Source organism: Catharus ustulatus, chromosome 17, assembly GCF_009819885.2.
Source record: "Catharus ustulatus isolate bCatUst1 chromosome 17, bCatUst1.pri.v2, whole genome shotgun sequence".
Lineage (NCBI taxonomy): Eukaryota > Metazoa > Chordata > Aves > Passeriformes > Turdidae > Catharus > Catharus ustulatus.
Window position 1 is genome coordinate 7,726,722 of NC_046237.1, and position 13,071 is coordinate 7,739,792.

A 13,071-nucleotide genomic window follows, 5' to 3' on the forward strand; every position below is an offset into this window, starting at 1 on the left:
CTAAACCCTCCTGAACAATTATGTGATGTAGTTGATGCCCTTGGGCTGAATCTGGTGCAATCTCCCTGGAGCAGGAGCAGAGGGCTCACAGTGGAATGGTTTGCTGGTCTCTGCCTGCCTGACTCACAGCCATGTCCTGGACCTGCAGCCCCAAACTTGTGGTCTAAAACAAAAACCAAACCCAAACTCTTTCGGGGATGATTTTTTTATATCAGCACAGTGGCTGCCACAAAGCCCTGCACATTTACCACAGAACAGATTGTAGGCTGTGCTGCAGCAATCCCCCTCACAGCATGCCAAGGTTGCCCTTGTCCCTTCCCTCCAGCTGCATCAGCAGGAGCTTGGCAAAGCTGCCTTCCACTGATGTGCCAAGGAGCTTGGTACATTCATCCTAGTGCACTGGGATTCCCAAGTGCATACTCAAAATATTTTCTTATAAATAGATAAAAATTGTTCACTGTAATTTGTTCTGTGAATTGCACACTATTTCAAATGGAATTAGTCTTGTTAGTTTTAGACTGACTGGGAAAATACTTTCAGATTACAAGCTGTAGTGGTAAAGGAAATTTGAATCCATTTTCCTGTGCAAACACCTGGAATTGGCTCCAGTGCTGTCTCTGACCACGCTGCCCTTGCTGGGTTAGATTTTCCTTGCATTGACAAAGGTTATTGCAGTTCTGCTTGTTAAAGTAGCTGTGGAAAGCAAATCACACGTGCAAAATCATAGCAAAATGAATTCCATTTATTCTTTGACAGACTACTGGTAGGAAAAAGATGCCTGGCTCTAAGTTTAGCTACCACTGCTAAAGGAATTCCAGTGATGACATCTGCTCAGAGTACAATGCAGGCAGGAAGCAAGAAAGCTGAATGTTCTGCAGTGGGAGAAGGTGTGTGATGGCATTGCATAAATCTGATAATCCTCACTGGCAGTGAGTGATCAGTTCTGACCATTTATTTCTCAAAAAATAATAATCCTCTCAACTGAAGACAGGGATAAGGCTTGCATATAATTGATAACAGTGTGAAACTCTTTAATTTGCAAAGAGCAAAGCAATAGAAGACAGGCCTGAGGTATTCAATGCTGGTAAACAGACTGGCTGCAATGCCCTGTTTACCTTTGCTAGGTTAGAGAACAAGAAGGCACTCATTGGACTTGGAAAGGCAACATTTTCCAGTGGAGAAAAGGAAAAAGTACTGCATTCAACTCAGGGAGATCATTGCCACAGGATATTGCTGAGGTAAATAAATCTTATATTACATTTTGATACAAAAGTCTTATTTGCAGCATTGCTGGCTAACCTAAAACAACCGATCTATGTTCTGGAGAATCAATGGATTGCTAAAGAGTCATTCTGGGAAGAATTACTAAGCTAAATTAAAAATAAAATTCTGGAGTAAAATGGAAGGGGGACAAGCCTGTGACCAAAAGAGGCACAGCTGATGTCACACAGTGGGATCATGGCTCAGCAGGAAGGAATCTGCATCAACCAAGGTGGATGTGCTCTGGGGAGACAAGGGAGGACATCTGGCTTCACCCAAGGAGCTGAGACAACAGAGTAGAGGTAGATTTTGCATTTCCTAGATTTATGGAGAACAATATTGACAGATTTCCTGGTTTCTATTGGCCTACAATGGTTCCTCCATGCTGAGGTATGAAGATCTGCCTGTCCATAGTCATAATTGTGCACCAGTGCAGAGTGGCCTCCATATGTCCCCATCTGCAGTACAAGTGCCCAGGAAAACAGGAGCAGGAGACAATATGGGTGCCAAATGACACCAGCAGCTGGCTGTATAACCCTTCTGCCCTGGTAGGTAGACAGCCCATGGAAGAGTTTAAGAGGTAGGGCAGGCAGCAAGGGAAGCAGGACTTTAACTTCAGGAGGCAAGGTTTGAGCAGGAGAGAACAAAAAAGGCCAGTGCAACCAAATCCAAAATGAAAAGTTGACTGCAGGTCCCAAACCTCAGCATTTGTTAGAACTATTGGTGTTGGGAGAAATGCTTCAAATATACTGACAGTGTATACATGAAGGTGGGATCGATTTTTCCTTGATTCTTGGCTGTTATTACCATTGAGGTTAAAATATACCTTTGAGACTGCTTTCTGGATATGCCAAAAAGGGTGCTGACCTCAATGAATGGCTGTGGTTAAAAAACCCCAAACCCCAGAAACTCATACTCTGTTCCTCATCCCAAGGGAACCTATGGAGCAGGGCCTGCAGCCTGTTCTCACCCACGCCTGGTACACCAGAGCTCCTCACCCAGCTCTCTCACTTGCTTTGGTTTCCAGATCTGTTTGCCTGGGGGAGATATTTAAAAGGGCTCTGTCCATGCACTGCACACCAAGCTAAGCTGTGAGAGCTGCTCCATCCCCTTCACTCGGGATAGCCAGTGAGAAAAGGCAGGAAGCTGCTGCCTACAGGGGCAGAGGCTGAAGTGGTCCAAAAGCAGTGTATTTCCCCATGGGGGAAGAACATGGTAAGTGAAGAGAAATCAGTGCAACCTGACTTCGTTGTGTAAACAGTGTTCTAGCTACACCAGAGATGAACCCAGTGTATTCTGGTGCCTCCTATTTTTGCAATGGCAGAAACAGATTTGTGTTGTGTAAACAATGTCCACCGTAATGAGTTTATCCTAACGGCTCCAATTCGCTATGTAAACGGGCTTGTTGCTTAACACTGATGTGGAGTAAGCTGTGTTGGGTGATGGGATGAGAGGTAGCAGGGAAGGACAGCTTCTTCCCCATTGGCTTCATACAGAGCGGTATCATGACTTCTTCCCCATGTGGAGGTGTTGGCTGGTTTGCCAGAATTGCAGTGTGGTAACATGAAATGGAAGCTGGACTCTTCAAAAGTTTAGCCCAGGATGAAAGAGTCTCAACTCCTTCTGAGGGACAGTCCCTTCCCAGAGAGGAACATAGCTCCAGCATTCTCAGGGAAGGTCAGTGCTAAGCGTGGCTCCTGATTCACAGATTAAAAATTAGATAAAATATATCCAGTCTATCAGCTGAAATCTTTCTGCTGTACAGGACTGGGACTCGCACAGGATATCGGCTGTTCCAGTCTACAAGTGCTCCCTCCAAGATCAGAGACCTCCTGTCTGACCCAGCTCTGCCAGAGCTTTCACACCCCCAAGGAAGGAAGAGTTGTGCGTTTTTAAGGCTCTCCACAAAAGGGTGGCTGAAAGATCTGTTCTCCAGTGCTATTTCCAGCTTATTGGAATGCCTGGTGGAACCGTGGCAGCGTGGTTGTGCTCAAGCTGGAGGTGAAGACAGGGGGCAATGAATGAAGGGGCCCAAAGTTCAGCGAGGCCCCGGCTCCAGGAGACTCTTGAGGTTGATGTTGCAAAGTGGTGAGCAGTGGCTGCGCCTCCCCCTGCGAGTAGCCCATGACCAATCCCCCTGATGAGACAGGTGGATTGCAAGGAGGAAGATTTAGGGGGAGGAAGCCAAGAAGATGAGAGAAGTCCATGTTAGCAGCACAGAGAGCCTCTGAGAGGTTAGCAGGGCTCTTGGAAAGCAAAGCCTCATCCAGGGCGGGTGGCTGAGGCGAAGAGGACTGAGGATCACCAGATGAGAGAGACAGGCTGCCAGGGAAGTCTGACAAAAAGCTGTCCACCTCTACTTTGGGTAGTTTCTCAGGCAAATATGAGGTAGATCCAAGCTGATACTTTGGAGGAGGTTGCGGTGGGGAGGAGATGGGAGAAGAAGACTCCAGAGGATAGCTCATTCCCATTGGAAGAGAATTAGGAACCAAAGAATGGGGCATCCCTGAGCTTGGCATGGTTTGGAGATGTGTGCTGTACATGCCCACGGGCAGCATGCCAGGGAAGCTCTTACCACCCATCATGTCTCTGGATGCCATACACAGGACAGGACTCAGCTCTTCCTTCACTGCCACAGAGGAGCTGCAGCTGAGCAGACCCAACATGTCCACTGGCTCCGTCTTAATCTTCAGCAGTTCCTGGGAGTGGCTTTTCTTCATGTGCCTGGTCAGGTGGTCTTTCCTGCCAAACCTCTGAGCACAGTACTGGCACAAGAAGTCCTTCCGCCCCGTGTGCACGACCAGGTGTCTCCGCACGTCTTTCCGGGTGTAGAAGCGCCGATCGCAGTGGTCACACGGATGCTTCTTTTCCTTGGCCCCGCCGGAAGCCCGCCTGGAATGAGCCTTGAGGTGCTCCAGCAGGACCTGGGTGCTCTCAAAGGTCTGCAGGCACACCTTGCAGCTGAGGTCACCGCTGGCAGCAGCATGCATGGCCAGGTGTCGCCTGAAGCCCAGTTTGGTGTTGTAGTTCTTGCCGCACTCGGGGCAGTGCAGGGCCTCCTTGTTGGGATCGTGGGTCTGCAGGTGGTTCCGAAGGTGATCCTTCCGGTGAAACATCTTCTCGCAGTACATGCACTGGTGGGGCTTCTGAGCAGAGTGTGTGGCCATATGCCTTAGGGGACAAAAGCAGGAAAGGTCAGACAAACATCCAGCCCCTGAGAGAACACATGCTAGTTTTCCAAAATTTTCCTTGCATCCTACACTTTATGCCACAAAAATCCCAGATGGCATTCTACCTCCACAACGCTTCAGGCAAAACTTAGTCTGTCCCAGTATGTGCCTCTCCTCAGCTCCTGCTCTCTGCTGAGGCTGCCAAGAAAACCCTCCCTAGTTTGTGACACTAGGTGAGAAAACTTCAGTTCATCAGGTGGGTCAGGCTGTGCCCAAGTCTGCTGACAGCGACTGTGGTCTGGTTTCACCTTGGTATCTCACAGTCTCCCACACTGTGGTTCATCTGATTTCAAGTTCTCATTAATTATTTTGAATTGTACTTTACTACATAAATGGAAACTCTACTTCTGCATACTGGAGCAACAGCTGCCATGGAATTATCCCTGTGGTTAGAGGCAAGACTTATCAGTGCAAATGCTATTGCTATTCTTGCTATTTTTTTTTTTTTAAATCTGTGAACTTCACTTTCTGTTTCTATTTCCTCTTCACTGAAAAACAGCTTGAGCTCAGGATACAGCATTAGCTGAAGTTCTCTGGAAGGTGCCTAAAGAGATGCCAAGTATGGTAATGTCTGGGACTCAACTGCTTTGCAAGGTAAAAGGGCATTTCCCCTCCTCCAGCTTCTCAGAAATACAAGCAAAGACACATGAAGGAGGGGGTTTCCCCTCTCTCCTGGCTCTGCTGGGCAGAGGCACTTGCAGATACCTACCTATAGAGCTTGTACTTGGAGGCAAAGGCCTTGCCACAGTGCAGCTGGGGGCAGTTGTAGGGCCTCTGCTCCGAATGGGAAAGTGTGTGAGTTCTCAGCTTGTCCACGTGAGGGAAGGAGGGCTCTGATAGTTCACACTGGCATTTTCCCTGACTTTCGGTCTCTTCACCTCTTGGTCTGGGGACTAATTTCCAGCCTGTCTCTTCCTCCTCCTGCTTTGCATCTTGTATCCAGTTGGGAACACTGGGAAAAAATGCCGTCATGGCAGGTCTAGTAGAACATGGCCATGTCAAGCAGAACTCCGGCCCATGGGCGTCTCGCTGTGATGTTGTCCTGGTGCAGTTTTCTGTTGGAGCCCCCTGTGACCAAACTGCTTTACTAGCAAAACTTCTTCATCTGAAATCACAGAAGGCTGGTGTTAAGACACTGCAACCTTCACCCGTGCACACAATGAACATGTGAAGATGTGTCTTCCCAGTCATGGTGAACTCCAATCAACTCCAATCAACAATACTTTTCTGTCTTTTCCCCTTTAACTTGTTACCTGCACAAAATTATGTTGAACTTTTTCTGAACTGCCTTTTTTGCAACTATTAAGAGCCAGTGTTACCTGCTGGGTGTATTTTCTTCTGAAAAAGTGTCTATTTGAATACCTTTCCCTGTGGGTTTTGCGGATCACTCCTCGTCCCATTTTTTCATATTCTCACTTGCTTTTGGTCTCTGCCTACATGGAATTCCCTCCCAGAGATTCTCTGAGAAACCAAGGTTATCTTGTATTTTCTTTTCCCATCCTTTCTGCTACCAACCTGGTGCACTGGGCAAGACCAGCTCCAGAGCAAATCGATCTGAACCCCTACATGTGGCTGAACAGGGCTGAGGAAGAAAACTTGCAATTATCGTCAACACCACACCTTTTTCTGGAAGGCAACGGATGCTGCTCCTCTTCAGGGTGGGATTACTCATTGTATTTTCACTTTTCGATTGTGAGGCAGATTCTGCCTGTCTGCATCAGCAAGTTTTCTACTGCAATGAGCAATTTTTAACTCTTTTTTTGAATTTGACACTCTCATCCATTAATAATGGAAGCTCAAACTGTTTCCTGTTCAACAAAATACACCTCCTGTAAGCTCTCATGGGTTTCAAGTTGATGAGGTTCTACATTAATCTCTCTCAGCAGGCTGTTCTGGAGTTGAGTGCTGGTGAAGTACAACATTTTCATAGGGTTCTACTGCCAGCTCAACTGGTAAACGGTCAGCTGAAATAAAACTGATCTCTTTCACTCAATTTGGCTGCCTGAGAAACTCTTCTCAAAATAGCATCAAACCCTCACTCCATGATTGCTTCAGAGGAGGAACTTCCTGCTGCACATCAACATGAGTGTGAGTTGTGGGCAGGATGTGCAACTGCGAGGGAACAAACCAACCCCCAAGAAAGTGCTCAAGGAACGTTATGAAGAGCTGAAATCACAATTACTGTGACTGCACCATCACCCCAAATACCATGGATGGTTCCCTCAAGGTGGAAAACACTGGGAAACAGGATGACTCCAAGAAAACATGTCACTGTGAGCTTTAGGAAAGCCTGTTAAGAACAAAACTTGGTTTTGTGCAAGCTAAATCTATGTGGTCAGAGCAGAACAATAAAGGACCAGAACTGCTGAGGTGCCACTTTGGGACAAACCAGCATGATGTGACAGCTGCTCTGACCCCTCAGGGTGCAGGAGACCTGTGGTTCAGAGCAATCTGTCTTTCTGGGTGCTAAAAGCATGGATGTTTCACCTTTCTATAAAATATGTCCCAGAAAAGATGAGTGTTCTCTACCTCTTGCTCCAGAGCTGTGCAGATGTCCCGGGAGTCTCTGCCACTTTCACCAAGGAACTGTTCCTTTCCCTCCGAAAAAGCCTGGCCATCTGGGCCAGTTTCAAAGCTACCTGGAAGAAGACAAGAGTTTGAATTTTGTTGTTTTTAATACTAATGTGGATAAATGATCACACTGGAATGTTAGGGAATTCAGAGGTGCTGTTGCAAGCGCCTTGCAAACGGCGGAGGTGCCAGGGGGTGGCCGCGAGAGGCAACTCGCTCCTCCCTCTGGCACCTCCGCCGTTTGCCTCGGAAGCCAACCGGGAGACCCCCACCCCCGAGAGCGCTCCATGGATAATGCAGCCCCGGTGGAGCGGGATCACACATCCCACCCCCGCCCCGCAGCCCTGAGGGAAGGGAGGCGGGCCCGGCCTACGCCCCCCCACTCCGCCCCGCATCCTCCTCCTCCTCCTCACACGCCCCCCTGTCCCCTGAGGGGACCCCGCCACTGAGGGGAGGGTACGGCCGTGCCACCGCCCCTCGCTGCGGTGCCGCCCCCCTCCCTCGCCCCCCCCGCGCTCACCCCGTTCCCCCGGGCCCCGCCAGGCGCGGCTCCGGTCCCGGCCCCGCCGGCGCCATTGCGCGGGGCCTTGTGGGAGTGACGTCACGGCTCGGTGGTGGCCGCCAGAGCGGCGTGCCGCGGGGCATGACGGGATGGTGGCGCCGGGCTCCAGCCGCCGACCAGGAGCCATGGCGGTGCCGCCGGTCCCGGTGCTGCTCGTCCTCCTCCCGCTCTTCCCGGTGATGGCGGCGGGAAGCGGCGCGGCACCCGCCTGGGACGAGGCCGGGTACCTGCTCTACTGTCCCTGCATGGGTGAGGCTCTCCTGGTGCGGGGCCCCTGTGCATCTCTCGGTTACACCCCCCTATGCGATCCCCGGTGCTGCAGACCCCGTTTCATCCCCCGGCGCGGCCCGCGCTCCGTTCCCCGCTGCATTCCCCGGTCCGTGCCCGACCCGTCCCCGGTGCGGTCCCCGCCTGAGCCCCATCTCTCGCAGGCCGCTTCGGTAACCAAGCCGAGCACTTTCTGGGAGCCCTGGCCTTCGCCCGCGCCCTGAACCGGACCCTGGCCGTGCCGCCCTGGATCGAGTACCGGCACCACCGCCCGCCCTACACCAACGTGAGCCCCCGGCGGCGCGGGGAGGGAGCGGGGCAGCGCTGGGAGCTCTCCGGGGATGAGCTGCGGGCCCCGGGTAAGGGCACCCCCGGCTCACGGGCTCTGTTCCCCCGCAGCTGCACGTCCCCTACTCGGAGCACTTCAGGCTGGAGCCGCTCCGGCGGTACCACCGCGTGATCAGCCTGGAGCAGTTCATGGAGCATCTGGCGCCCCGGCACTGGCCGCCCGGCAGGAGGGTGGCTTATTGCTTCGAGGCTGCTGCCCAAAGAAGCGCCGACAAAAACACGTGTCCCATGAAGGTGAGTTCATCCTCAGCCCCGCGGGCACGGCTTAATTCCAAAGGCTGTGACTGACTCATTCAGGTCGCCATTGATTTGCAAATTTAGGAGTTACTCACCGCAAATTGGTCTGTGTGGCTTTGCTTTCTCCACTTGTGGAGTGGCCTGCTGTGCCATCATCAGTGTTCTTTGTCTACACGTACTTGGGGATGGGATGCTGTCTGTGCAAGTAGATTTTATCACTTCAGACTTGATTGTGACTGTAGCTTATCTGCTGCTCTCTGTTTCCTAGCTGTGATAGTTTACTAGATGGTGTTAAAGCAATCTCTCTTAACTACAAGTTTGGAAGCAGTGGTGTGCTTGTTCTTTAAGACAATATTTGCAACCTTCTCAGTGAACTTCCCTTAAATTTCAGTATCTCCTTTCTGTGCAGCTGGTGTGTTAAAACAGGCTGTTGTATTCCAGCTGCTTCCATCCTGGAACAGGCTTCTGCTTTGCACCTCAGGATCTAGCTAGATCCATCTTTCAGGCTCTGTGTATCCACTGAATGAACACTTGTCTTTTCTTTGCAGGATGGAAATCCATTTGGTCCTTTCTGGGATCAGTTCCAAGTGGATTTTGATAAGTCTGAACTCTTCAAGGGAATTTCTTTCAGTCCTGCGTACAAGGACCATTGGATCCAAAGGTAGCAAGAAGATGGAAAAGTGCTGGCAGGTCACTGGGCGTTTAGAGTCACTCGTGACAGCAGATGTGACTGTGTATTGTGATTTTACATTTTAGGGGAGAGATTGAAGTGGTTAGTAAGTAATGTAATTAAAAATAGTAATGCTTTTTTCATTAAATATTTGCTGAACACTTCTTGTGGGCATTATTTTAGGTATGAATGCTGTTAGGCTGATTGACTTCGGAGCCAGGAATATTTAATTTATTAAGTATTTGTTTATGAAATACATAATTAATTGTAAAAAAGAATTTGGTTCTCTGTTGGTGATTATGAACTGTATTTTGCTGCTTACCTCATGTTTTCAGAGCTATGAGTGACTTTAGTGGTTATCAGAAAGTTTGGGTGCCAGAATTGCTTGAGTCTGGGATGGAAATGTAACATCCCATTGCTTGATAGCTCCTTGCTGCATGTTTGAGGTTCTCTTATTGCCTATAAAGGTCTGAGGTAAAATACAGTCCCTGAGATTTCTTCAGTTCAGATAGCAAAACAGCTAAAATTGTCTAAATTTGAAGCAATAAATGCTGCATATTTTGGAGTGTTCCTGCTTTGTACTCTAACCTTCACAGCAGTCTTTGTGCAGGTCACATTTCCAACTGCTTGGGTTTGGTTTCCTCTAGGTTTCCACCCTCTGAGCACCCTGTCCTTGCCTTACCTGGAGCTCCAGCCCAGTTTCCTGTCCTGGAGGAGCACCGACCCCTGCAGAAGTACATGGAGTGGTCGGATGCAATGGTGGAGAAGGGAGAATCCTATATCCAGTCTCTGCTGCTCCGCCCCTACGTCGGCATTCACCTGAGGATCGGCTCGGACTGGGTACGGCAGCGCCTGGAGACTGGTGACAAGTGGGATGTGGACAAAGCTGCTCAAAAAGGAGCTGTGCTGGGAAAGCCACCTGATCCCTGCTGGCATCCAGGAGCTCCCTGTGTGTTAGCAGTGCCGCTGGGCTTCTTTCAGAAGGCAGAGGTTGGGGACATGGTGGTGTTTTCTCACTCAAGTGTGGTGCTTGGAAAATGAAAAAAGGTTGTGGCCACGTGAAGTTCTGCCTCTCCTCCCAGCAAGAGGACAAAGGGAAATTGCCTCAGGTTGCAGCAGGGGTGTTTCAGGTTGGATATTAGGGAAAAATTCTTCACTGAAAGAGTGATTGAGCACTGGCCCAGCCTGCCCAGGCCTGTTGTGGAGCTGCCATTCCTGCAAGCGTCCAGAACACAAATAAACGTGGTGCTTTTTGATAAGGTTTAGTGGGCATGGGATATCTTTTCAAAGTTTGGTCTTGATAGTCTCAGAGTTCTTCAACTTTGATGATCCTGTGATTCTCTTTCACTCTTCCAATAGAAAAATGCCTGCAACATGTTAAAGGATGGGACGGCGGGGCCGCACTTCATGGCTTCACCACAGTGTGTGGGCTACGACCGCAGTGCTGCAGTGCCTCTCACCATGGACATGTGCCTGCCAGACCTCAGGGAGATCAAACGGGCTCTCAAGCTCTGGGTGGCAAACATTGAAGCTAAATCTGTTTATATTGCTACAGATTCCGAGCCCTACACAACAGAAATACAGCAGTTCTTCCAGGGAAAGGTGAGTTTTCCAGAAAGCTCTTCTGGTAGGAGTGCTTGGATAAAACCCTCCCTTGGATTCTGGCCCGAAGCTGTCATGAACAGCAGAACAGGCAGTTGTGGAATAGGTTATTCACAGCCAAATATTGGCATCTCAAAGTGAATTTGGCTCATAGCAATAAAAATTATCACGTAAAACTCTTTCTTTTTCCCCCAGGAGATTGAAGAGTGTAATCTGGCATGGGAGTTAATATTTCCATGAAAAGGGTTTAAATTAAATAAACATAAGTGATTTTCAGAAATGCTCTGACATTGATCTAATCATAAATGAGTTATAGGGCAGAGAAAGACAAAACTCATTCTCTTTCTCTTGTGTATTCCATTTCTAATATTATGCCAAGACATTGGATTGTGATAATAGCTGACTGGATTCATCTGCTCTCGTTTCTCTGCAGCTCAAGGTTGTCAGCTTGCAGCCAGAAGTGCCTCAGATTGATCTGTACATCCTTGGCCAGTCTGACCACTTCATTGGGAACTGTGTCTCTTCCTTCACTGCCTTTGTGAAAAGAGAGCGTGACATCCATGGGAAACCCTCCTCATTTTTTGGCATGGACCACCCACCGAGGCTTCGGGATGAGTTCTGACCAAAGGAGGAAGAGGCTCCGTGGTTCCAGGGCTCTGAGCTTGGTCCTTGGTGCTGCAGCATTCTCAGGGGCAGTCAGTGCTGGGCTGTGGGAGAGCTCCTGCCCTCCAATGCTGCTCACAAACCATTCCAGACTGTTCTGTCTTTTCTCTTCTGTGTTTCCAGTGTGAGCTCAGATAGAGATTTAAATCATGTAGTTTACAGGAAGCTATAAACTATATATAGTTTTTTTTAAGATGCAGCTTTTATAGCTCTCCATTCTCACTACTTGGGATTCACCAACAATCATGATGAAGCAGCTGCTCAGATTTCCTCTTTTCTTTCTGTTAATTCATAACTCTCACCTGGAGATGTTTTGAAGCTTCGTGTCCAAAACTGACCATAATAGGTTCTTTTTGAGTGTAAAACTTTTGTCAGGCATCTCAGATTCCCTGAAAAGAGTGTGCAAGGTGAAGCTCAGGACTGAAAAAGCTCTGGGTTTTACCAAGGACCACAGTTGTCTTACCAGACCTATGTCACCACAGTGCCTCAGTGTCCCTTCTGCTGTCCAGAGAGATTCCATACCCAGTGCTGTGGGGCCCTGGATCTCTTTGGTGGTGCTGGAGGAGTGCAGTGGGACATGGTGGGACATGGCAGCTGCCTGTTCAGCCTCTGCATCAGCCTGTGGCAAGGTGTGTGCAGGGATATGGGAGATCTGTCAGCCAGTCCAGAACTGGAGATTGAGGGCTTGTAGCTTTGTAGCTGTTTATGTCAGTGAGGTCTGTGGTAGGAGAGAAACTTTGAGCCAAGGTTTTTAAAATAGCTGTAGTGGGGTTGGGTATGTCATACCTGGGTCTATGGTATTGTTTTGTTTTTGTACTTTATAAGATAACCCTTCTGAGAGCATTACCCTCATCTGGGGAGCTCCCAGTGGAGGTAACTCTGGAAAATTATTCTTTGATGGGGAAGCAACAGCCCAAACCCCTCTGTTTGGCCTGGTGCAGTTTGATGCTGGTAACTCTGATAATCCCAGCATGGTGAGACTCAACTTGACCAAGCCTTTTTGGTGCTTCAATGACTTTGTTTCCTGTTCCAAAGACAGAGTACAGAATGGTTCATTTTTCAAAAATGCTGCTTGGGTGAGTCTGTGGTACCAGAGCCTCCAGTGCACTGTTGTGGTCCAGGCAAGGCTGTTACAAGAATTAACTCCAAATGTTTCTTTTTATGATGGTCTTTTCCTCCTTGAAATGTTTCTGAGCTTTGAAGGAATTTTAAGGCTCAGGGGAGTGAGCAAAAGAAGGCAAAATTAGAAGGTCCCCCAGGTGTCAGGGTGTCAAAAACTCATCTCTTGTTTCCTCAAGGCTGGCTTCAAAAATCATGGGATTTGGGGGAAAATTATCAGGTTTGGGGCCTTTGGGAGCTGGGCTTTTGAAGACTGAACCTCCTTGTGTCATACAGTTTACTGTTCTTGGGTGGTACCCTTGGGGCTGCCTTGCCTTGCTGTGTTGCAGGGGAACCCTTTCCCCACACTGTTGGGAAGACAAAGTATTAAAACGAAATGTTAGGGTGAGGTGTTTATTTTAATTTTTTAATAAGGTATTTTTTGTACTAATAAAAACTTGATTTTGTATTCACTCGTAGTGCTCCAACATTCCTTCCTCCATTGCAGGAGTCTGACACCAGAGCTGCAGCCTCCACTGCATTGCTGCGGTCCAAACAGCTCT

At 48.9% G+C, this 13,071-nt stretch overlaps 2 protein-coding genes across 2 annotated transcripts; one reads left to right on the forward strand and one right to left on the reverse strand.

Moving 5' to 3' along the window:
- Positions 1-1,007: 1,007 nt before the first annotated feature.
- PLAGL2 (PLAG1 like zinc finger 2) lies at positions 1,008-7,641 on the reverse strand. The gene is made up of 4 exons (XM_033074707.1): positions 7,582-7,641; positions 7,020-7,129; positions 5,200-5,595; positions 1,008-4,431 (listed from the first exon to the last, which is right to left on the reverse strand). The coding sequence occupies exons 3-4, from the start codon at positions 5,460-5,462 to the stop codon at positions 3,210-3,212; spliced, it is 1,485 nt and encodes a 494-aa protein (XP_032930598.1). The 5' UTR covers positions 5,463-5,595; positions 7,020-7,129; positions 7,582-7,641; the 3' UTR covers positions 1,008-3,209.
- A 46-nt stretch (positions 7,642-7,687) lies between these two features.
- POFUT1 (protein O-fucosyltransferase 1) lies at positions 7,688-12,981 on the forward strand. Its single transcript, XM_033074708.2, has 7 exons — positions 7,688-7,872; positions 8,055-8,176; positions 8,290-8,472; positions 9,024-9,136; positions 9,793-9,985; positions 10,505-10,747; positions 11,181-12,981. Exons 1-7 carry the CDS (start codon positions 7,713-7,715, stop codon positions 11,367-11,369), a joined length of 1,203 nt encoding a protein of 400 aa, XP_032930599.1. The 5' UTR covers positions 7,688-7,712; the 3' UTR covers positions 11,370-12,981.
- The last annotated feature ends 90 nt before the right edge of the window (positions 12,982-13,071 follow it).